This window comes from Carlito syrichta, unplaced genomic scaffold (assembly GCF_000164805.1).
Source record: "Carlito syrichta isolate Samal-C Ts95f unplaced genomic scaffold, Tarsius_syrichta-2.0.1 Scaffold301887, whole genome shotgun sequence".
NCBI lineage: Eukaryota > Metazoa > Chordata > Mammalia > Primates > Tarsiidae > Carlito > Carlito syrichta.
Window position 1 is genome coordinate 214,571 of NW_007245983.1, and position 24,354 is coordinate 238,924.

A 24,354-nucleotide genomic window follows, 5' to 3' on the forward strand; every position below is an offset into this window, starting at 1 on the left:
GGCGGGTCTCGAACCTGAGGGCTCAGGCAATCCACTCACCTCAGCCTCCCAAAGGCGCGGCATTACAGGCTGAGCCACCGAGCCCGGCTTTTTTTACTTTTTAACCATGAAAGTTTTAAACATAAACACTTAAACACATAGGCACTAAAATTTTTTTTTTTAATTTTTAAATTTTTTTAGAGATGAGGTCTCACTCTGTCACCCAGGGTGGAGTACAGTGGCATGATCATATCTTTCTGTGGCCTAGAACTTCTGGAGCTCAAGCAGTCTTCCTGCCTCAGCCTCCTAAGTAGCTGGTACTATAGTACATGCCACCACAGCTGGCCAATTTTTGTTTTTTTAAATTTTATTTTAGAGACAGTGTCTCCCAAAGCTCTGGGGTTACAGGCTTGAGCCACTGCACCTTGGCTAATGAACCTTTCTTGTACCCTTCATATAGCTTCTATATTTTCAGAAATATCTTTAATCAAGGAAATTGCTTTAATCAAGGAAGAAGAAATGTAAAAGGACAATCACCCAATGGACTCGAGGTGACAGTGGCAATGAATTTCATTTTTAAAAATGTATACTACCCTCCCTTTATAAATATAAGATTTTGTAGCCCTATTTATTTAATTTTAGAATTCATAGCAATTTAGATATTGGAACTAAGGGCAGAGCAAAGCAAGGAGAAAAAACACTTCTGTTCAAATTACACAAACTCTCCCTGGAGATTCTGATACAGTCTCTCCTCTTCTTTAAGAACCACTGTAAACAAAGTAGAAAGTGATTACAAGAGTCTGTAATACACAAAACAAAATGAAGCACAGTGAAATTTTCTGTCTTTATCAGTGTGTTTCTGAAGTTAGTAAAGCCCCCATCTTCCTTATTTTACAGAAGAGAAAGCTGAGACCTCAAATGGTTTTCATAATGATACAGCTAGAAGTATAACTCAAATCTCCTAATCTCATCCCAGTCTTCTCAGTAGCTCAGATTGCTTTACATTAAACAAGAAATACAGATTTATATTTTGGCACAAAAGATTATCAGATTTTTTTATTAATTAAAAAAATTCACAAGTCAGACATTTTATATTTTATTTTAGCCAGGATGTATTTTGTATATATGTTTTTTTCTCCTAGAAAGTGGTGCTCTCAAAACTTTTCAAAGCACAGAATTTATTGTACCATTTACATTTTTACCAAATTGAAATGTTTCAAGATTATTGTAGCAAAGTGCAATCCAGTTGTGGCTGGTATTTTCCTGATATGGGATCTGGGTGGTTCCCCCTGCCCCCACTTCTGGCTACTACCCTTTATTTTTTTCGTGCAATAGAATTCCTTGAAATAGATTAGGTGGTAAATGTACTGAATTTAGTCAAGATAAAGGGAAAAGTGACAAGTCAGATTTATGTATTAATTATGAAGCTTTCTTTAGCATTTTTCTCCAAGTTTAATCTCTGACCTATGTGATTCAGTAACTTTCTGTCTCTGAGAAGCAGTTTGGACCCAGTTGAAAAACCTTGTAGTTAGTTGTTCATGGAGACTTATAATCAGCCTGATATACAGAGAACATTCTGGACTGGAAATTATAGTAAGGTGACATGTTCTGCTAACTTGGCCACTGCCAGTGATGCAAAACCACCTTCCCGTCTTAAGTGAGTAAAGATTTGGTATGAATATGAATGCTAAGAGTCTCATGGTGATATTTTGGGTGTATATGTTCCTGTGTGTTTGTATGGAAAGTTTAAAGGGTACTTACGTTGAGGGCTCTTATGTTGACCTTATTTATTTGAAATTCTTATTTTATTTGTAATGGCATATGTATATTTTTGTGACGTTAAATGCAATCTCTGTGTATACTTTTTGTATATATGTGTAAATATTTGTAAATATATTGGTATGCAGTGATATAATATGTGTATATTATATACCCATACCCATTGTGGGCTAAATTTATTTAAGTTCTGTGAGGACATCCTAGTGGCATTGTTCATGCTGCTGTAATTAGGTTGTGGCTGTATCTCATTCATGAGCCTCTATTTTGAGGGGCTTGTGTTTGGATAAAATTGGTCAATTTGGAGTTAAAATTAGGATATAAAGATCTTAACAGAAAGCTGGACATTCTTAGCTTTAAAATCATCTGCAGATTTTTATTTAAACTGATGATAAATTACTGATATAAACCTGAAAAATCTAAGTATGTGAAACTGAGACACCAGCAGATTCTTAAGCTGTTATTAATCCTTTATTTTCTTGACTCATATTTGAGTATTATTACTCAGTAGTAAATTATTTATATTGTGATATAATCAAGGACCTGTGAAAAAAATTACTTTGATCACATTTAAAAATAGATAGGAAGATGTCCATTAAATGGGGGAAATATGTTCCTAGTTGACAGACATTTCAATACCTGATACTAAATTTTAATTTTGGAGCAATTTTTTTTCATCAGTGTGCCTCTTTTTCATGTGTCTCTGTGAGGCAGAAAAGGGGGCCGTAGCTAAGGGAAGGCTTAACCTAAGTAGCGTAGGATTTGATGAGGAACATGAGAGTGTTAGTCTATGTATTTGCAGCAGCTGTGATTAATTTAGCCCTGTCTTGGCATTTCTGACTGTAGATTTTTCTTACTGGAATTGTATATCAAAGATGAGTATGCTCATCTGAGGAGACGGTTCCAGTGAATAAAATGCTGCCAGTTGTATTGCTGTGTCTCTATGAGAACACTTGTGCTCTGTGAGTTGATGATATATTCACACATGAAGTAGAGTCTTAATGTTAGATGCATGGTGTGCTATAAAAATCTGGGCCTTTAGACCCAGATGATGTAGCAGGGGAGGATAAGAGGATAGGAAATTGTGCAGTGCCAATTTTTGAACCCATGGAATTTTGCTGAGTATCAATGTTCATATTTATTTGCATGAAAGAGTATAGGAGATGTGTAATAGAAACTTGAATACATTCACTGCAGAAATTAAATAGGGGTTACTTTTGCAAGATAGAATATAACTGCAAAGCAACTTTACCCCATCATTTTTCAGAAGATTAAATCTATCTGATCTAATATTAAGTTATCTTAAAACAGAGAAATTAGCTCAGGAGTCAATTTTATCACCCCATGATGTTGCATTTGCTGACTCGTATTTTTAATAAAACAGCCAACTATTCATAACTCTTTTCAACTATAGTATTAATTTAAAGATAATTACAATAGCCTTTCCCTTGAATAAATATTAAAATGTGGTAATGTATTGTTTCCAAAAAATTAGTGAAAGCATTCATAGTATCTGATGTTCAAATAACCAAATTATTTTTTATCGGAGAGTAGTCGAACATATATGCTATTTAAAATGCATGGAATAGGGTCGGGCATGGTAGCTCAAGCCTATAATCTCAGCACTTGTGGAGGCCAAGACGAGAGGATTGCCTGAGCCTGGGAGTTCAAGACCAGCCTGGGCAACTTGGCAAGACCTCGTCTCTACAATAAATTAAAAAAGAAAATTCATAGAATTGACCTAGGCTCCATGTGGACATGAATTTGAGGAGAGTAGCAGCAATAAAAAGTTCAGTAGATGAGACTGACATTGTGAATGTGACTGCCAACCCTCACAGTTGTGAAGCAAGTAACTTTGCAGTTGAGTAAAGAATTGCTTAGACTATTCAGCCCTTTCCCCCATTCTCCTACACTCTAAAGTACATTGATATTTTATACCTATCTGTGCTGTACCTCCCGGTCTTTCCTGGATATGGGACCACTTTACTCAAAAAAAAAAAAAAGATTCATTTTCTTCAAACTGAAATTTCAGAGCATAATATTATACTATGTCTTGGCTTCACTGAGTTTTGAACAAAAAGACTTATTTAAGCATGTCTTGTATTTAAGGAAAAGTAACTCGTGTGAATGGAATCAGTCACCTATTAACAGGAAGGGTATTAGAGTGATATAGAGGGATCTGCCCTTAGAAGGGTAATAAATATATTAAATTAAGTAGAACTAATTTGTTGGTGCCATAGAAACACTTCCTTTGAAATTCTGTAATTATGAAATGTCTTCTTAAGCTAAAATTGGTATTTTTTACTTATTAGTTTGGGTATAATATTGGCTTTTGAAGAGAATTCCATTTTTACATTACATTGTTATTTAATCACTAAGCACCATTTCTTTTTTTTTAACTGCATGATGTTACCAACCATTTCTTAATTTTAAAATATTTTTGTTAATTTCTTTTGTGGTTTCAAAATTATTTTTTAAAGTTATCTGACTACTTTAAGCAGTGTGATTTTTAAACATATTTGAACAGTAGATTCAGAGTTTTTTTTAACAGTTTGAAGTACATTATATGACAAACTCAACCTCAGATTCACTTATTAAGCCTAAATTTGGTCATAGACTATAAATTAGGGATATTTTTCCTACTTTGGTGGATAATTCCAATCTATATCCTAAGACAATCAGCTTTTAGGTGTCATATTATTTATTGAGACATTGATAATTTCAAGTTTCAGGTTTTTACTTTTCTCACAGGCTTATGAAATGAAAGTTAATAGGCTGAGTTATATCACTTTCAGATTGAGGTAAGAGTTATGTCTAGCCTTCTTGTAGGTCTGCAGTAAATGATACTTAAATTTTTGTTGTATCACTAATATTCTTTTCTCTTTAGAAGCTGTTATGAATGTCCACTTGTCCATGATTGAAAATTGATATTTGTAAACATTACAATTAACCATCAGTTCTCTCAAACATGAAATTAATGTGTAACCATTATAAAATGTGAAATGATCATATATGATAATCCCAAAGTAAATACTTCCAAATCATAGAGAAATACCACTGTATTAAAAAAAAAAAACACTTTATTCCCACCTCTTTTGCATGCTATTAGTTGCTTTTTAAAAACAATTAAAATTATATATTATGGTAAAAATCTGCAGGAAAATTTGCTTAAATTGTTTTAGCACAATAATAATTTTTATTACTATTTCCTAAAGAATGGTTTTCAAAAAATTGTTTATTATATCATTAAAAAGACCATCTAATGGTTCAGTAAAATAATTTAGAACTTGATTTTTGTGACCTTTTATAGTTATCTGAATTCATTACTTTTGCCACATAGACTCTAGTTCTCCAACTTTTTTTTTGCTTGTTTTTAATAAACCATGCTGTTAAACAATCAGAGAGACCTTTATTTTGGAGGATTCTTCCAGTTGAGGTAGAAAGGTCTTAGATAATAGGAAAGGCGGATACAATGTTCTGACATTTTCATAGTAGAGTTTACAGGTGACATAATTTATCCATATAGGTTATCTTCATTGTGTAGCACCAGTATAAATAGTGATTTCATTAAGCATTGAATCAATGAGGCAGTTATAAATCATTTTTGACTTTGCGCTGAAGATTATTATAATTTCAGGCTACTTTATTATTTTCTCTGAGCAGTTTCCATTGTAAGGTTGAGTTTTCTTTTTTTAATTCAAATCATCACTAAGGCTTAAGATAATCAAATAGGAGTTAAAATAAGTTATGTTTGATCTTTTTCCCCTGAAAATAATGGCTAACCTATTGTCTACATTATGAATATTAGGCGGAAATGCACTTGCTTAAATCATAGCAGTAATTATATTTGGAGGATATAATTACTTGATTTTCTAGTGGTGTGAAATACTTTTTAAAAAAATTGTGCTTGTCTGTAACTAAATTGTTATAGAATTGTAACACTATAGGGATTATAGAGTTATATTTATTAGCTCTCCTCGAGAGATTGAAGCACAATAATTTTCATGTAACAATTCTTATCCAAGTGCTGCTAATCTGTCGTGCAAATAATGAAGCCTATCTAGCTATTCACAAATCACTGTAATCCTTGAAACATAGTCTTGTTGCTCATTTGTATTAAAATTTGGGTATTGTGGGTTAATACTTTAGAGCAAAACCCATGAACTCAGCCCTGTTAGACAGCAAACTGTTTGGATTCATTAGTTTTTATATGTGTTCTCAGTAGAATAAAATTTGAAGGGGCTATTTACTACCAATGATTAAGGGGGGGAATTATATTGTCAGTATCATTTGACTTGAACATTTGTGGTATTGTAAAAGTCTTGTCTGTTGTATTTCTAAATTGCTTAAGCCATACATTCTCTTAAACAGGAATGTTTTTTGTTTTATTCCTTTCCAGCAGCCTTTTCTGCTTTCTCTGTTATGGTTAATACTTCATAGATTTTAGAAATTGAGAAATTCTTGAAATATATTATTTCTTGAGTTCATCACTTTTGACTCTTGTATAATATGTGATTTGTCATAAAAGATAGCAAGCCTTTCACTACTTCACTAGATGAATTTCAGAGTAACACTGTGATTTTGCAGAGTGGATTCAGTAGGCTTTCCGATATTTTCTTCTGTCTTACAGTGCCTATCACCTTGAGGGCACTTAAATACTAGAGGATGGAAAGTTAAATGTTTTGATGTTTATTGAATAACAAGATTACAGAATATTTGATTTTTGTTGTTAGTGTATTAAAAATTTTTTGTATCAATAAATGTTCTTTAGGAATGTGACTACATTCATCAGGTGTGTATTCTTGTAAATGAATTTTGTATCTTGAATTCACATATATATTAAGTGTATCATCGATATAAAAATAAACATTATTTGCTTAAAGTTTTTGGTACTTCTTCAGTGTTGTTGTCTACTTAAGTGCTAAACTCTTAGGGTTTTGCTTCTTTCAGATAGTACCTCAGAGACTTTAAACGATCTTGGGGTTGTGGGTTCCATGCTTATTCTTCTAGTTTGTTAATTTCGTCTAAGTCCCGGTTTTGGTTTTTCCCTGCCCTCCTCCTGGTGGTCAGAACTTGAACACGCGAAGGGAGAGGTTGTTGAAGAATTGGGCGACATCCCCTTACTCTTAGGCTGATTTTGGGTCTAGGGCAGGAACCAGAGTTCTTTTCATGTGGAATGCTCTTGGAATTCAGGAGTCCAGGACTCTGACTTAAGCCACTGATTTACACTCTGGCTTAGAACAAGGCCGTTTTTCCTCGTATTTTTTTCTTCTTCCTACTGCCTGTATCGTTGCAGAATAGTTTGTTTTTTTAAAAGACAGTCTCGCTGGGCAGTTTTTCCTCTTTGGCCTTTGTTCATCTGTTAAAAGAAGCCAGCCCATTCGTGTATTGTGAAGCTAATATAGTGGGCTTCCACCAGCCTATTTTGAAATGAAATGCTAGCCGGGTGTGATGGCACGCACCTGTAATCCCAGCTACTCGGGAGGCTGAGGCTGGAGGATCGCTGAGCCCAAGAGTTGGAGACTGCAGTGAGTTATGATCGCACCACTGCACTCCAGCCTGGGTGACAGAGTGAGGCCCTGTCTCTATATACATACCATACATAAAATAAATGCAATATATGAGTGCGTAATATAACAAGGATGCGCTGGAAAACGTTTCTTTCAACTGTGCTTTATGAGTGTAGGGGGTTGCCATATAAAACGTATAATCTACAGTAGGTCATAAACGCCTACGTTAAAACAGCAGCACAGCACTCGAGGCCCACGGCACCAGTTGGATCCCTTTTCCCCTTGCCACGAAGCTCCTCCCACTTCTCCAGCTCCGCGCACGCCACTGTTTATTTAAAAAAAAAAAAAGGAAAGGCCTCGCGACCCAGTCGTCTTCTGCTGACCGCTCGCTGACGTGGCGAGCCCGCCTGGAGGGTGCGGCCGGCCGGGCGCGTGCGACCGTTCCCGCCCAACAGCCGACCGGTGGCCCGCGCTGCCGCCGTGTAGAGCGCGCGGGAGCGCATGCGCGAGGCAGCTCAACCCCGCGCGCAGCCACTTCCGGCGCACTGGGGGACTTGCGGTTCCGGGTCGCTGCTCGGCTCGCCGGCCGGCTGTGGGGGCCGGTGACGCGGGCCGGCGCTCACGAGAGGCCCCGGAGGCGGGGCTTTGCCGGCTGCCCAGAAGCGGCAGGTGCGCGGGCCCGGACTTCGGGAATGCGAGCAGGCCCCTCTTTCTCACGGTGGCCTTGGTCTGTCCCCAGAGCGGCCCAAGCAAGGTTGCCCACTACCCAAGGCGTGGGGGGGCGGCACCAGGGTGCTGAAAGGGCGACAGTAGGGGCGGAGGCGGGCTGCCATCTGGGAATCTGGAACCTGGGGTTCCGGGATCCCTCCCTGCGCGACCTTGGGCAAGTCACAGTTGCCGTGCTGTCAAATGGGAGCGTTGTTGGGTCCTTCCTTTCTTTGTCAGTCCAAGCACGGACGGGGCTGAAGGGCGCCTGAGGGAGCGAGATCCAAACTGCCCCGGCAGGTACCGCCTCCCTTGGCGTTGGGCATCTGTCTTCACCCAACTTTGCCTTCATTTTTCTCAGCGACTGTCTGAGTGCAAGTCAAGGCGCCGTGACCACACAGCCCAGGGTCTGGCCAGGTAAAGAGTGTGTGAATGTGAGAATCAGCTGAGAAATACTGGCCCCAGGGAAACCTGTATCTCATTCAAATTGTTTTGCTCAGGGTCCTCAAGGAGAAGTGAATTTAGACACTTACTGCAGTGAGTGAGTCTATTCTTTGTGCCTGTAAGTGACGCTCTTAAGCAGACCACAAATTCATAGGAGAAATTCCCAGGGTTAGGAAGAGTTGCGCACCGAAAGTTGTTATAGTAACAGATTTTCTTCCCTCCTCCACCCCTTAATCTTTCCTTCCTCCCTCCTCCACTTCTCTCCCCCCCACCAACCCAACATTTTGGCCTTACACTTGAAAAGAAATTTCCAACACATTTTATCTTTGTCTTCACGCAGGACAGAATGCTTTGACCTCCAAGCTGTTTTAAATCTAGTAGATAAGCCAGGTGAGTAAGCGGTTTACAGATATTGAAAGTAAAGTTTTTAAAGAATCGTTCAGACTTAATGGATGATCTGAATTGATCAGAAGTCATTTGTAGATCTTACAGCAAAACTTGGATATCCGTCACAAAACATGGAAAGTTAGGGTTGGAACCAGAATATTAGTGTTTCATACACCATTGGGAGGAAAAAGGTGTTTTGACTCTTGTGTTGAATATCATGTCAACCATTCTGAAGAAAAGAAATTGTGATTTGAGATAATTTTACCAAATTCAAAAGCATGCAGCATCTCCAGGAAAAGTTTATCTGACACCTATACCATGTAGTTGTCTGACTTGCCTGCTTTTTTTCTATGTTACCAGCTTTTTCTAGGGAACTGCTGAATTGCAAACCATCCTGGAATATTAGAATATTACACCTTTCCCCATATTGAGTTACATATGTTTATGCCTTCAACTTAAAAACAAACAACAACAACAACAATATGCTAAACCCTAGTTAAATTTATTGGGGGAAGGTTTTGAAAGCATTGCATCATGATTATATTATGTTAATATTTGCCCTGGGAAATTTTACCAAATGTGTTATATGCTGTAGCCAACCAGGCATAATTTAAAAAATAGACTGGGCGCAGTGGCTCAGCCTGTAATCCCAGCATTTTGGGAGGCAGAGGCGAGTGGATTGCCTGAGGCTGCGAGTTCGAGACCAGCCCGGGCAACCTGGCGAGACCTCATCTCTACAATAAATAAAAAAAAATTAGTCAAGTGCAGTAGCACAGTAGTTCCAGGTACTTGGAAGGGTAAGGCAGAAGGATCACCGGAGCCCAGTGGCTCAATGCTGAGGTGTCCATGAGTGTGCCAAGGCACTCCAGTCTGGGCGATCGAGTGAGACACCAACTCAAAAAACCCAAACGGGATTTGTGAATCAGAGTTTGGTGTTCAAATACTAGCCCTGCCACTTAGGCACATAATCTTACAGGTTACTTCACCTCCTTAAAGAATTTCTTCATCTGTATGTGCATATGAAGCACCTGAGTGCTTTTTAAATGTTTAGTAATTGTGTTCTATTAAGTGCACGTGTAAGTTATGAAACTTAATTTTGAAACCTAAAGCTTAACAAAGCAACTCATATGTGAAATCTTTCCTCTCTTTCATCTGATTTATAGATACTGAATTGCCATAAGCGCTTGGCTTACAGTTAAGTGGGAATGCAGCTAGCCTGGATGTCTGAAACTTTTTAGGCACCTGGGTCTGAATCCCAGTCACCGGTCTGGGGACTACTGAGAGCTGGTCATCCCTACAGGATAGCTACAAAGCAAAAATGTTTGCAAAACTAAAGAAAAAAATTGCTGAAGAGACTGCTGTGGCTCAGAGGCCAGGAGGTGCCACTAGGATCCCACGGTCGGTGAGCAAGGAATCAGTTGCCTCAATGGGAGCTGACTCAGGAGATGACTTTGTAAGTATCTTTATTTTTTAAATAATTTTGCAGTGAATCCTTCCAATAAATATTTTGAATCACGTGACTAGTTCATACTTTTTTGTAGTTTATAGTTGTATAAGACCCTGTATATCTGACTCTTCTTACTCTGAGATGCCCTTTTGTTAATTTTTTGTTTATTTTTTTATTATTTATTTATTTATTTGTGGTTTAGGATTTACTAGGGATCTGGCAGTCCTAGGGCTGGCACTACACTGGGTGAGCACAGCCTGCCCACCAGTCAGTACTGGTTTTTCATGCAGTGCTGGGACGCCTTGGGGCTGACTTCCACAGGAGAGGGGCTCAAGTTGGGCCTCTCAAAGCAGACACGAACATTCACAGGTCATAAGGTCAGGTTGGCCTTGGTGCAGAAAAGGGAACATTGAGAACTTTTTTTTTTTTTTGCTTAAGGACTGGGGAGCCTGAGGTTTTAACAGGCCTGATAGCACAGGAACTTGGGGGAAGTAAAAGAGGTCACTAAGGCCTTGGGGATGAAATAGGAATGAAAAGGAGGAGAAAGAACCCAGATGGTAGCTCCAGGGGTGCAGAGTGTCCAGCTATCCTCCAGGGCCTCAGGGAGCAGGCTCGGTAATGTCCTCACTCCCATCTTCTAGCCTTACCAGGCTCTATTTGTTGCCCCAGATGGCCACCTTTGTATACAGAGGCGTTGGGAGGAAACGGCTGAACTTCATGTAGGCAGAGATTTTCTTTAAGCCCTCAAATCAGTACATGAAATCCTTCAGGTCTGGAAATGCATCTAAACACTTCGGCTCAAATATACAGTGCAGGTCAAGGATATCGTAAGCGAGGAAATCCACAAAGGTGATCTTGTCCTCTGCAAACCCTGACTACTTCCCTAAGAACTGTGAGAAGAACCTCATCATGTCAGGGAGACCCCTCCAGGTACTCTGCTTTCAGTTTTTCAAAATCAGGGCTATAGCAGACTCTGGCCAGCTGATTAGAGACGTCCATAGCCTGGTTCTCCAAAATGTCCACTCGAATCTTCTCCTCTTCTGTCTCCCCACACGTTGTGTTTGAGGGCAATGTAGCGCAGGATGGTGTTGCTCTGGGTGAGCTTGTGAGCCCCATCGATTAGGTAGGGCAGATTGGGAAAGTCCAGGCCCAGCTTGAATTTTTCATTCAGCTACTGGCTTTTGTCATAGTCAGGAGCATCCCCCATGGTGTACTTCTTTTCCTCATAGCTTGAGTCTGTGTATTCCAGGAGCAGGCGGATGGCGTAGGCCAGCCCATGGATGTCCCAGTATCCCAGTGTCATTGGCATGGTGCTGCTGCTGCTGTGGACTCAGCAGCTGGGTCTCAGGGGGACTGGGCTGTGACTTCTAACAATTTTTGGTTTATTGATGTTAAGGTACTCTAACTTTTTTCTTTTTCTCCTGTGAGTGCCTTGTCATATTCTGTATATTGTCCTCTTGTACTTTTTTTAAAAATCGATTTATCTTGCCTGGGCAACTTGGCGAGACCTCATCTCTACAATAAATCAAAAATTAGCCAGGCGTGGTAGCGCATGCCTGTAGTTCCAGCTATTTGGAAGGCTGAGGCAGAAGGATCGCCGGAGGCTAGCAGATCGAATCTGCGGTGGCTGAGAGCGTCCACTGCACTCCACTCTGGGTGACAGAGTGAGACTCTAACTCAAAAAATATATATATATATATATTTATTAGTTTGTTTGTTTATATACTTATATATTAAAAATATATATATATTTATCTTGTACATCTTCTTTTACATTTTGTCTCCCACAATGTCTGGGCCTGTTTTCTCTACAGACCTATAGATGTATACTTTAAGTCATTGTTGCTTAACAAGTTCTGTGAGTTGTGTGGGGTTAGCTGAAATCTGTTTTATTGTGAAGGTTGATGGAAAGATGGCACGAGTGACTATAGTGTGTCCCTTATTTGTAAAGTACCATAGTGATTGGTAAGATTCCAAAAATGAGAACGTTGCTATATTAGGAAATGTCATGCTTAAGGATTAAGGTGTGTCTTTGGCATATGACAGGATCCTCTTAAGTTGGATGCATTTCTTTAAAAATGATTTATGATCCCACGCCTTGGGAGGCTGAGGTGAGTGGATTGCCTGAGCCCGCGGGTTCGAGACCCGCCTGGGCAACTTGGCGAGACCTCATCTCTACAAACAATCAAAAATTAGCCGGGTGTGGTAGCGTGCGCCTGTAGTTCAAGCTACTTGGAAGGCTGAAGTGGAAGGATTGCTGGAACCTAGCAGGTCGAGGCTGTGGTGGCCAGGAGTGACCACTGCACTCCAGTCTGGGTGACAGAGTGAGACTCCAACTCAAAAAAAAAATTATTTATGATGCTTGATATCTATAAAAGAATGTGTAATATATACAAGATGGACCCTCCAAAAAATGAAATTATCTTTTGGAAGACAGACCTCTGTAGTATACATGGAATTAGTTCCTCCAGATCAAACAGTTAGTCTGGACGTTTTGAGAAGGTAGTGTCACAATTTGTGGACAGACTATCCCAAGTTGTAGCAAACAGGTGACTGGCTGGTTCTTTCACCTTGACAACGCACCTACCTACACCATGCTGAGTGTTCAGTAGTTTTTAACCAAAAACAGCATGACCTCTGTATCTTACCCTCCCTATTCACCTGATCTCACCTTCAGCACCTTTTTTTGTTTGTTTGTTTCCCTTGATGAAAAAAGTCCCCAAAGGGAAATGTTTTGCCAGTGTGAAAGAGGTAAAATAAAAAACAGCAGAAGCACTAAAAGGCATCAAAATTGACGAGTTCAAAAACTGTTTTGAGCAGTGGAAAAAGCACCTCAATAGGGGTATTGCATCAAACAGAAAAGTACTTTGAAGGTGACTGAAGTTTATATTTTATTTTATTTATTTATTTTAAGTCAGAGTCTCACTCGTGACATACCTATGGGCTCTGCAACCTCAATCTGCTGGACTCAGGCAATCCTTCCACATCAGCCTTCTAAGTAGCTGAAACTACAGGTGTGTGCCACCACACCTAGCTTATTTTTTTATTTATTGTGGCGATGAGATCCTGCAATGTTGGCCCAGGCTGGTTTCAAACCCCAGAGCTCAGGCAATCCTCTTGCCTCTGCCTCCCAAAGTGCTGAGATTATAGGCATGAGTCTCTGTGTCCGGCTAAAGTTTAAACCTGTAAGAATAAGTACACAGTTTTTTGTTTTTTGGTTTTTTTTTTTTTGAGTTGGAGTCTCACTCTGTCGCCTAGACTAGAGTGCAGTGGCCGACCACCGCAGCCTTGACCAGCTGGGCTCCGGCTATCCTTCCACCTCAGCCTTCCAAGTAGCCGGAATTACAGGCACGCGCTACCACGCCCGGCTGATTTTTTGATTTATTGTAGAGATGAGGTCTCGCTGCCCAGGCGGGTCTCGAACCCGCGGGCTCAGGCATTCCACTCACCTCAGCCTCCCAAAGGCGCGGGATTACAGGCTGAGCCACCGAGCCCAGCTAGTACACAGTTTTTTAATAAATAAATTCCATTTTGGGGGGGAATATTTATACTCATATGCGAAGTATAAACCATAAAGTAAATATATTACCTATCCAAAGAAATAGAACATTGTCAGTACTGTTGAAACCACTTATGTGTTCTTCCTCATCCCTCTGCCTACTCCACATAACCCTCTAATAAATTTTGTTTTTAATTCTCTTTTTAAAATATCTTACCAGATATGTATGTGTTCATAAACAATTATTGTTTGATACAGCTTATTTTTGAACTTACAAAAATGATATACAATAGATTTCTTGGATTTCCTTTTTTTTTTTTTTTTTAACAACATGTTTCTAAAATGCATCTGTGTTACATAAAGCTGTGGGTCATTTATTTTTCCAGCACTTGAAAAGCTATAATTTATCTTTGTTTTCTCCTGGTGATAGACATTTGTGTTATTTCCGTGGTCAGATGAGTCTTCTGCCTCCTTTCGTATACTACTTGAATTCCAGGTCAGATTACATGACAGAAGCCATGGGTTATTGGGGTGGACCAATAAGATTACCACATCTAAATTACCATTGGTTCATATATTTAGCTGGAAATATAAGTGTACATTTGAACACCAGGCTGAAGGATTTGACTTTAATGCTGACATCTGCAGTAGAAGGACCGGCTTTGCCTTCAGGCTCACATAACAAATGAAGCATTTCATCTAGAATGTATTCCAGATATAGAGATTGACCTGAATTCAGGACATACTTTACTTTGAGGCTTCTCAAGTAATCTATTTGAATTTACTACAGCCTGATCCTCACTATCTCCAGGCCCTTCATATCCAACTGCATATATTTCTCCAAACAGGTGTCTTCCCTATGCCATCTGAAATTCTAAATGAACAAAACTGAATTCACTAATTCCATCTCCAAATGTGCATCCAAGTCACAAACTAGAAACCTTGGAGGCATTTTAGATTCTTCCTCTCCTTTCACTTCTTGGTGTCCAGTTGGTCAATATGTATTGCGGCTTTCATTTCTTAATTATCTCTCAAATTGCCTTTCTACTCCATCTTCTAGTAGTATGTTTACTAGTACACGTTGAGCATCCCTAATCTAAAATTTTGAAATCCGAAATGCTTCAAAATCCAAAACTTTTTTGGTCATCAACATGATACCACAAGTGGAAAATTCCACACTTAACACAAACTTTGTTTCATACACAAAATTGTTTTAAAATTAAGATTACCATTCGCGACCCACCTGGGCAACTTGGTGAGACCTTATCTCTACAATAAACCAAAAAATTAGCCAGGTGTGGTAGTGTGCGCCTGTAGTTCCAGCTACTTTGAAGGCTGAGGCAGAAGGATCGCCGAAGCCCAGCAGGTCGAGGCTGCGGTGGCCGGGAGCGGCCTCTGCACTCCAGTCTGGGCGACAGAGTGAGACTCCAACTCAAAAAAAAAAAAAAAAAAAAATTAAGATTACCTGCAGGCTATGTGTATAAACTGTATATGAAACATGAATGTATTTCATGTTTAGACGTGGGTCCCATCCCTAAATTATCTCATGATGTACATACAGATATTCCAAAATCCAAATAAGACTTCTGGTTCCAAGCATTTTGAGTAAGGGATACTTAACATATACTTTCATTTTATTTCAGGCTGCCTTTCTTTCTTGGACAAACTTAGTAGCCTACCTGGGCTTCCTTCCACAAAGTGATCTTTCTTTTTTTTTTTTTTGAGTTGGAGTCTCACTCTGTTGCCCAGACTGGAGTGCAGTGGCTGCTGCTGGCCACCGCAGCCTCAACCTGCTGGGCTCCAGTGATCCTTCCGCCTCAGCCTTCCAAGTAGCTGGAACTACAGGCACATGCTACCACGCCCGGCTAATTTTTTTTTTAATTTATTGTAGAGATGAGGTCTCGCCAAGTTGTCCAGGCGGGTCTCGAACCCGTGGGCTCAGGTAATTCACTCACCTCAGCCTCTCAAAGGCACGGGATTACAGGCTGAGCTACCGAGCCCGGCACAAAGTGATCTTACTAAAAGCAGATTGGTTTGGGCCTCTTCAATACTTAAAACGCAGTGACTTTTCGAATCTTCAGGATGAAGTGCAATCTCATTTCTACCATAATGGTCTTGTCACAGCTTACCTGCCCAGCTCATCTTACTTTACTTTCCTATATACTGTGCTACAGCCAGGTTGAATTTATTGCACTTCCTGGAACGGACCACATCCTTTCATGCCTAAAGATGTTTGCATATACTGTTTCCTCTCTCTAGAATGTCTTCTGTCTCCTCTTTTCACTCCTGCATTCCTCTGACAGATTTTTTTTTTTTTTTGAGTTCGAGTCTCACTCTCACCCAGGCTGGAGGGCAGGGGCATACGCTCCCGGTCACTGCAGACTCAACCTGCTGGGCTCCAGCAATCCTTCTGCCTCAGCCTTCCAAGTAGTTGGAACTACAGGTGCATGCTACCACGCCCAGCTAATTTTTGATTTATTGTAGAGATGAGGTCTCGCCAGGTTGCCGGGTGGATCTCGAACCCATGGGTTCAAGCAATCCTCTTCACTCGGCCTCCCAGTGTGCTGGGATTACAGGCTGAGCCACTGAGCCTGACCTCTGACAGACTCTTGTTTATCCTTCAAGACTCAGTTCACATGTTACTTCCAGGAAGCCTCCACTGACCTGTCCTGCCCCTGTTGTAGCACTCTGCCCTGTACTCTTCCTGTCTGTTAGGTACCTTATCTTCTCCTCACCTGTGTAATAGTACCTGTTATACTGTATTATTATTGGTGACTTGCTTATTTGTCTCTTCCACTAAGCTGCAAGCTTCAGGGAAGGCAATAAAGTGTATAGCCCTTAAAAACTCAGATCAGGTTATAGAGTCAAACCTGGATTGAATTCCCTGCTCTATCATTATTGTGTGATTTGGGACAAGTTTCTTGACTTTTCTGTGCCTTATTTTTCACATCTGCTAAATGGGAATAGAAACTGTATGTATCTTTATAAAAGTATCTGTGTCAGATAGCCCCAAGATCACCCTCAGGTTTGATTAATCACAGAACTCAGCATATAGTTTTACTTACTGCTATTATTTATTACAGTGAAAGGATGCAAAGTATAGTCAACAAAGGGAAAAGGTGCATGGAGAAAAGATTGAAGGAAACCAGGTGTAAGCATCGAGAGTCCTCTCCCAGTGGAGTTATATAGGACATACTTAATTCCTTTAGCAGTGAACTATGGCAGCACATATAAAATGCCTACCAAGAAAACTCATTAAAGATTCAGTGTCTAGGATTTTCACTGGTAGTTGATCATGTAGATACCCTCTGCCTAGTATGTATTAAAAGTCATATGAAAGTAGGTGTTCAGCATAAACCATTATTTGCAACTAACAATTTAGGCACAGTGAGCCATTCTTTTCAAGAATGGTAAGAACCCTCCCAAAATCTAAATTCCCTGGTGCCAGCCAAGGACCAACCTTATAAGCAGGACTTTCTAAAGATGGTAGTCTCAGGCTTGCAATATTGACTCTCTTGTGCATAGTATATAAAGCACTTAGTTAGCATAGTGCCTGGCTCTTAGTAAGCATTTCATAATCAGTTGCTACTGTTTTAAGTAGTCACTCTTTGTCCGCTACTATTCCTAGTACTTAGCACAATGCTGAAACCTAGGATGTGTCACTAACAGTAATAATCATAACAACACACTGCTAGCACTGTGGTCTGAATGTTTGTGTCTGCCAAAAATTCATATGTTGAAACCTAATCACCAGTGTGATGATATTAGGAGGTAAAGCCTCTGAGAGATAATTAGCTCATGAGAAGCCTTCACGAGTGGGATTATTGCCCTTATAAAAGAGGCTCTAGCTGGGCTCGGTGGCTCAGCCTGTAATCCTGCACTTTGGGAGGCCGAGGTGAGTGGATTGTTCGAGACCCGCCTGGACAACTTGGCGAGACCTCATCTCTACAATAAATCAAAAAATTAGCCGGGTGTGGTAGCATGCACCTGTAGTTCCAGCTACTTGGAAGGCTGAGCTAAAGGATCGCCGGAGCCCAGCAGGTCGAGGCTGCAGTGGCCGGGAGCGTGCCACTGCACTCCAGTCTGGGCAACAGAGTGAGACTCCAACTCTTGAAAAAAAAAATATATATATAGCAATCCTCCCTCCTCAGCCTTCCCAAATAGCTGGGGCTACAGGCACAAGCCACTGCAACCAGCTGATTTTTAGAAATGTTTATAAAACTATTTAGAATGAAATGTCATGATATCTGTTATTTAAATTACTTCAGCAAAATAAAAATTGATGAAGCAAATATGGGAAAACATAAATAATTGTTAGGGTAGATGGAGAATGTTCACTAAACCAATCTCCTTTTTCTGTATTTTGAAAAGTTGTATAATCAAAAGTTAAAATTTTTTTAATGAGTTATTTATTAGCAATAGCTAGCAGTACCCAAAATAATAGCAGTACTCATGTTTTAAAATAATCTGGTTTGTTGAGGAAAATGTATCTCGTTAATATATTGATTTATCGAATGCATATAATCTGCTAAAGTCTATGATACAATTGAGAGCTTTAGATTGATATTCCTTTATCTTATAGATGTGGATACTAAAACTTTATCAATATCAGTGAAAGATATTTTAGGCATAGACCAGCCTTTGGCCCCTTGTTAAAGAACCCTCCTCCCTTTATCCCAGGACTTTATCTTTGGAAAGATAAGGTAATTTCTTTTTTATGCTGCAAATTTATTTTTTGAATTATGCATTTGTGTAATATAATGAATTTGTTTACTACCATTTATTTCAGTAGCATGTACACAAACACACAATTTATCTGTTTAGCATCTCATCTCTCCCTGTAATAAGAGGGAGATAGTGTCACTTCCACTTTCCAGGTAGAGAGGCTAGGGTTCAGTTATGTTAAGAAGCTTTTCAGTGATTACAATTAACTAAACTGTAACTGATCCTAAAAGCGTTGTCACTTTCTAGCTCAGTACTGTGGTCTCAGCACTGTTGAAAATTCACCTATGAGTACAACTCTCCTTGTATCTGTCTCAACAGGCTTCTGATGGAAGCAGCTCCAGAGAAGATCTTTCATCCCAGCTTTTGAGAAGGAATGAACAGATACGGAAGTTAGAGGCCAGACTTTCTGGTATGTCTAAGAATTTATAAAAAGCAAGCAGAAAACTTACCTTGCCTGACCATCTCTCCCTATAAAATAGCCATATGAGATAACTTTTTAGTTATTTTGACATATTTTGATCTTCTTAGTCAGAAAGAAACCCCTTTGTTCCCTTTTTTTTTTTTTAATTGTACTGAATGGCGTAAATCCAAAACCGAATTGGCTGTTTATTTTTTTTAAGTGTATGTTTTTCTGCTCCTGAGGTTTCTAGCCATGGTTATATAACATATTAAAAGGATACATAGAATAGATTTGACCATCTTCCACCATTAGCATAGCTTACTTTCAAAGATGGCAAGTAGTAGGAGCTAATATTTATAGGGAATGGCCATCAGATGTTGGACTTATCAGCATCAGAGAGGATTTGGTGCTGTGTTGCCACTTGTTGCAGCTCATAATCACCTGTGTAAGTGTTGTTCTAGGTATTTGGGTAATAGTATTTCTAACTTCAACACGTGTATAGAAGGTGTAACTCTTGGCCAGGTGCAGTGGCTCACGCCTATAATTGCAGCACTTTAGGAGGCCAAGGTGAGAGAATTTCCTGAGCCCACGGGTTCGAGACCAGCCTGGGCAACTTGGCAAGCCCTCATCTCTATAATAAATCAAAAAATTAGCTGGGCGTGATGGGGTATGCCTGTAGTTCCAGCTACTTAGAAGGCTGAGACGAAAGGATCACCTGAGTCTCTAGCAGGGTGAGGCAGTGGTAGATGAGCGTGCCACTACTGTACTCCAGCCTGGATGACAGAGTGAGACTCCAACTCAAAAAAAAAAAAAAAAAAAAAAAAAAAGAAGGTGTAGCTCTTATTATGTCTTTTGTGTGCAGTTTGCAATTTATACAACTCCCATTATATCCTTTACCTCAGCAGGGCAAGTTCATGATAGAATTGTGGGTTCTTATTTTGGTTTCTGCCAGTGGATACATTTTGAAAGCTTCATTCTGTGAAGTGGTCCATGGCTTCTGTGTCTCTTTTTGTCCTTTGGCCTTGTATCCATTTTATTGGAGTGAAAGCAGCAGACCAAAATATACCAAATTATATGTGAAATATTTGTATTTGTGTAGGTATCAAAGGTTAATAGCATAGCTCACAACTACCAGTTAATCATTTTGTCTGCACTACAGCCCTATTAGGCATAGCAAGATTAAAGTCACACAAATAGTAAGTGGTAGAGCTGGGATCCATACCCAGATTTGCTCGATGCTAGAGTCCATATTCTTAATTACAGTCTGCTTGAAACTCAGTGGTTACTCTCCTATTACTCCCACCCATAAATAATATCAGTAATGGAGGTGAATAACTTTACATTTATTTAATGTTGGGTAGATAGTTATAAAATAATATGAGCCAGGCTCGGTGGCTCAACCTGTAATCCCGCGCTTTGGGAGACTGAGGTGAGTGGATTGCCTGAGCCTGCAGGTTTGAGACCCGCCTGGGCAACTTGGCGAGACCTCATCTCTACAGTAAATTAAAAATAAATTAGCCAGGCGTGGTAGCGCATGCCTGCAGTTCCAGCTACTTGGAAGGCTGAGATGGAAGGATCGTTGGAGCCTAGCAGTTCGAGGCTACGGTGGCCGGGAGCATGCCACTGCACTCCAGCCTGGGCGACAGAGTGAGACTCCAACTCAAAAAATAATAATAATAACAATAACAATAATAATATATACCATCCCTAATATAGAAGGAAGAATAGTTGGACTTGACTTACATTAGAGAAGGGACAGGGAAAATAGCTGACATTTATTGGGCCTACTAATCTCCTGAATATTGTCCAAAAGCCTTAGTATGAATAATAATGATAGCAATAATAGCAGCTACCTTTATTGAACAGTGTATGAAGTACTTAAGGCATGCAAAATACTTTATTATCTGATACATCCTTTAAGGTAGGTATAATTAATATCATTATTTAATATATGAAAAAACTAATACTCAGGATTAATAATTTGTTTAGGGTCCCCAGCTGAAGACTGACAGAATTGGGATTTGAACTTCTATCTGCTTTTTCACTATACCGTACTATCTTCTTTGGCCACCTATGTAATTAATTCTGACTTTTACCTTTATATGGCATAGGTAAATCAGTTACTGTGTAGAAAAACAGCTTACTTTTCTAGAAAATTAAGTACTTCCACTTTAAAGACAATACTATGCTAAGGTGTTAGTTATTGCCCTAACCACTGTTGACTCAGTTGTGTGGACCTCAAACAAGTTGTTTAGTAAGTTCCCTTTGATCTGTCCTACTGCTAAGGCTGAAAGGGAACATGAAAACTGAGATTTGAAATTAAGTCATTAGATAATACTGTTTTCCAGACATCTGAGCATTTCTAATGACCAGGCCAAAGCCTAATTCTTATTCTCTTTCAAGGCTAAAGATATCTGCCTGTTTGTATTCACCATTTATATCATGGGTAGTTTGTACTATACCTGTTTGCCTGTGTTGTTCATTGTTAACAGGAGGCTGTCTGCATAGTTTTCCTTAACAGGAATGGTTTTCAAGTTGAGAAAATCATCGTTATTTTCACTCATTTTTTTGTTTAATTAACTGCCTTTCCTGATGTTTGTCCATTCCTGGTATGTGCATCACCCTCCTCATCCAAGACTATGCTGAACAGGTCCGAAACTTGCAGAAGATAAAAGAGAAGCTTGAAATTGCCTTAGAAAAACACCAAGATTGTACGTATTTTTTTTTTTCCTGCTTTTTTTCAATCTTTTCAGGGTTTAGTTTTTTGAAATGAGACAATAGTGTATGGTTAAGCTTGTCCTTCATGAGAGCTCAAATCTTTATTTTATAGTTAGTGTATTTCTTCATCAAGTTGATATAATATTTGATATTTATAAGTATATAACTTATATTTATGTTGCCTTATGGGCACGCTTCTTAGGAGGAGGTCATTATGTGTATCAGCTTGTCTCTCCACTTGATTCATTTATGGCTGCCCTTAGGTTTTAAAAAAATCTAGTACTTATTCATTGGGTCTAGATTAGGAGACTGTTTCTAGCCATAGCTTCAACACTTCTGTGTTGAGTAACTGAGAGAAATATCTGTCATCACTCCCCCAACAATAGAACATACATTTTGTTTAGTCTACCCTAAATCATATGTTCTCCTGGGTGCCATCCAAGAGAGATGCTAACAGAAGTAGAAAGTTATTTTTTTGTTGATGTATGCTAAAAAAATATTTTAAGGAAAATGAAGTGAAAAGTTTTTTTGTGTTTGTGTTGCTTTTGTTTGATCTTTGTTTTTAATTCTGATAAAGTAGTATTAGCCATTACTTAGCAACAGCATTAGTATTTTCTGGCAGACTACCTAACTCAGTGTTCTATCATTGTAGTGTTTAAAAAGTTACCTTTGGCATCTTCTTAAATGTATATACTTGACTATTACAAAAAACAAAAACAACAAGGAAACAGACAAAACCTATTGCTAAGTCGAAAAGTTCTTCTGGGAAGTTTAGATAGATCAGACTTTTCCCAGTTCTATAATCCACTTATATGACCTTGGCCTTTTTCATTAGGTAACAATTGTAAAGTAATCACGTAGGCTATTTGTTTTACTGTTTCTGAAGTATTTTCATATCTCAAATAGAGCCTCTCTGTTAACAGCTTCCATGCGGAAATTTCAAGAGCAGAATGAGACATTCCAAGCCAACAGAGCCAAAATGGCAGAAGGACTGGCTTTGGCATTAGCCAGAAAGGACCAGGTATTTTATACGTGGCACTGCCCAAAACTGGTGGAAAGATTTCACTTAGTGACATGATTTCAAAAATCATGACATAAACCTTTAGAAAATGTTCACAACCTAGGAGAAAAGGAATACTATAAGTTCTTTAAAGTTTTATTTGGCCTTTTCTTGTAAAGTCAAGAAACTTTACAGTTTTAATTGTGAAGTGTTTCCAGAATGTGAGAGCATCATTCCCTGTATCTGTGTAGCTTTGTAAAATTGAGAAAGAAAATGAAATAGAGTATCCATAATCTGGTGTGTTGAGCCCCCAATATAAGGAAAAACATCTCTGCCTTTTAAAAACCTGCCTCAAAGCCTAGCTCCAAAACACTTGCCTTTACAGGGGAACAGATGCTGTCAAGCTACCATAATCCATAATGTACATAGTTCTTTCCACCTCTGTTCCCTTTTCTTTAACCCCAGCCAGCTGGACAGAGTGGAAATCCTATAATCTCAGCAGAACTATCCACTGAAAGATGCTGAATGAGTGACCACAAGAAAGGAAAATAATACTATTACTGGCTATTAATAATTATGAAGTATATTTTTTCAGTATAATCAATGGCATTTTAATTTACAATAAGCATCAATATAATACAATGATAATCCTGATTTATTTAACTATGGTCAGTTTATTATGTTTCATTTAAGAAAATGTATAATTTATTTCATCTACAGTAGAGGTGGTTGGTTGATTTGTTTTAAAGTTTCTTTTCATCATCTAGGACATTTACTAGTCAGAAAAAACATCATTCACCAATACTCAGTGGATAAGTATGGTATGAATGTATTAAGTGAAGAAATAATCTAAATTTGATGGATTCTGATGGCAGGCAATCCGGATATGGCCTTTTGTACCAATGTTTTTTCCTTCCATTATTTTATGGTTTGTGAATAAGGGGCATAATGTCTTTTCCTTTGACTTATACCAGATGGCATAAAGTATGTTGGTAAAATCAAGATGAGAAGGAAAATAATTATCAGAGACTGCTGAAGGTTCCCCTCACCCCCACTTTCAGTAAATTAATTTCTAAACATCAATTGCAGAGTTACCCAACTCAGCTACCCACCCCCAAGAAATAGTAACAGTATTCATGGGAAAACTCCCAGAAGTAAGCTGAAAAGTTGCAAAAGAACCACAGATCCAGCTTTGTTTTGGTGCCCAACTTAGTAAAAATCTTTAGGCTTATATTTGTATTCTAGATTTTTACATGAGGTTCATTTTCCTCTCCTTTCAGGACTCTCACCTTTCTTAGTATTAAGCCAAGATCATGGGTGTTTTTGGTTGTTTTTTTTTTTACTTTGTGTCTTTATTTTATTTGTTTGGCTATGCTTTTGGGGAGAGTTGGGCTGTTTTGTTTTCTGAAAATCTTGGTATTACAGATACTCTTCCCTGGAAACTATACTCTTTATTGTTTTATTTTAGGAATGGTCAGAAAAGGTGGATCAGCTTGAAAAGGTTAGTTTATTTTTATCTCATTATTCATATTGATCTCATCTCTGGGGTTTGGAAAATATTTTATCCAGTAACCAATGTTACTGATTGCTATACAATTTCTTGGAAGCAGAGCACTGTATGATTAAACACTGACTTGGAAAGCACACATCTTCCCCTCTCTTGGTGAGTGTGCTGGGTATCTTTTGTTTGTCCCTCCTGATATACTCTCCACTCCTTTCATTCCTTTCCCTGTGTACCTGAAGGATGATAGGGACTGTATTAGC

The 24,354-nt window shown here is 39.0% G+C and overlaps 1 protein-coding gene and 1 pseudogene across 3 annotated transcripts in view; one reads left to right on the plus strand and one right to left on the minus strand.

Annotated features, from left to right (window-relative positions):
• Positions 1–7,792: 7,792 nt before the first annotated feature.
• The window catches only part of GOLGA1 (golgin A1), a 65,453-nt gene continuing 48,891 nt past the window's right edge, over positions 7,793–24,354 (plus strand). The window contains exons 1-7 of one of the 3 annotated variants that reach the window (XM_021711147.1): positions 7,793–7,934; positions 8,755–8,804; positions 9,965–10,254; positions 18,791–18,881; positions 21,509–21,583; positions 22,514–22,611; positions 24,059–24,091. In XM_021711147.1, the coding sequence (XP_021566822.1) occupies positions 10,120–10,254; positions 18,791–18,881; positions 21,509–21,583; positions 22,514–22,611; positions 24,059–24,091 (432 nt within the window). In that variant the 5' untranslated portion in view covers positions 7,793–7,934; positions 8,755–8,804; positions 9,965–10,119. Of the gene's footprint in view, positions 7,935–8,184; positions 8,388–8,754; positions 8,805–9,964; positions 10,255–18,790; positions 18,882–21,508; positions 21,584–22,513; positions 22,612–24,058; positions 24,092–24,354 lie in introns of those variants that run through there. The other 2 variants (XM_008055575.2, XM_008055576.2) reach the window with 2 other exon arrangements.
• Positions 10,902–11,602, minus strand: LOC103257869 (annotated as a pseudogene).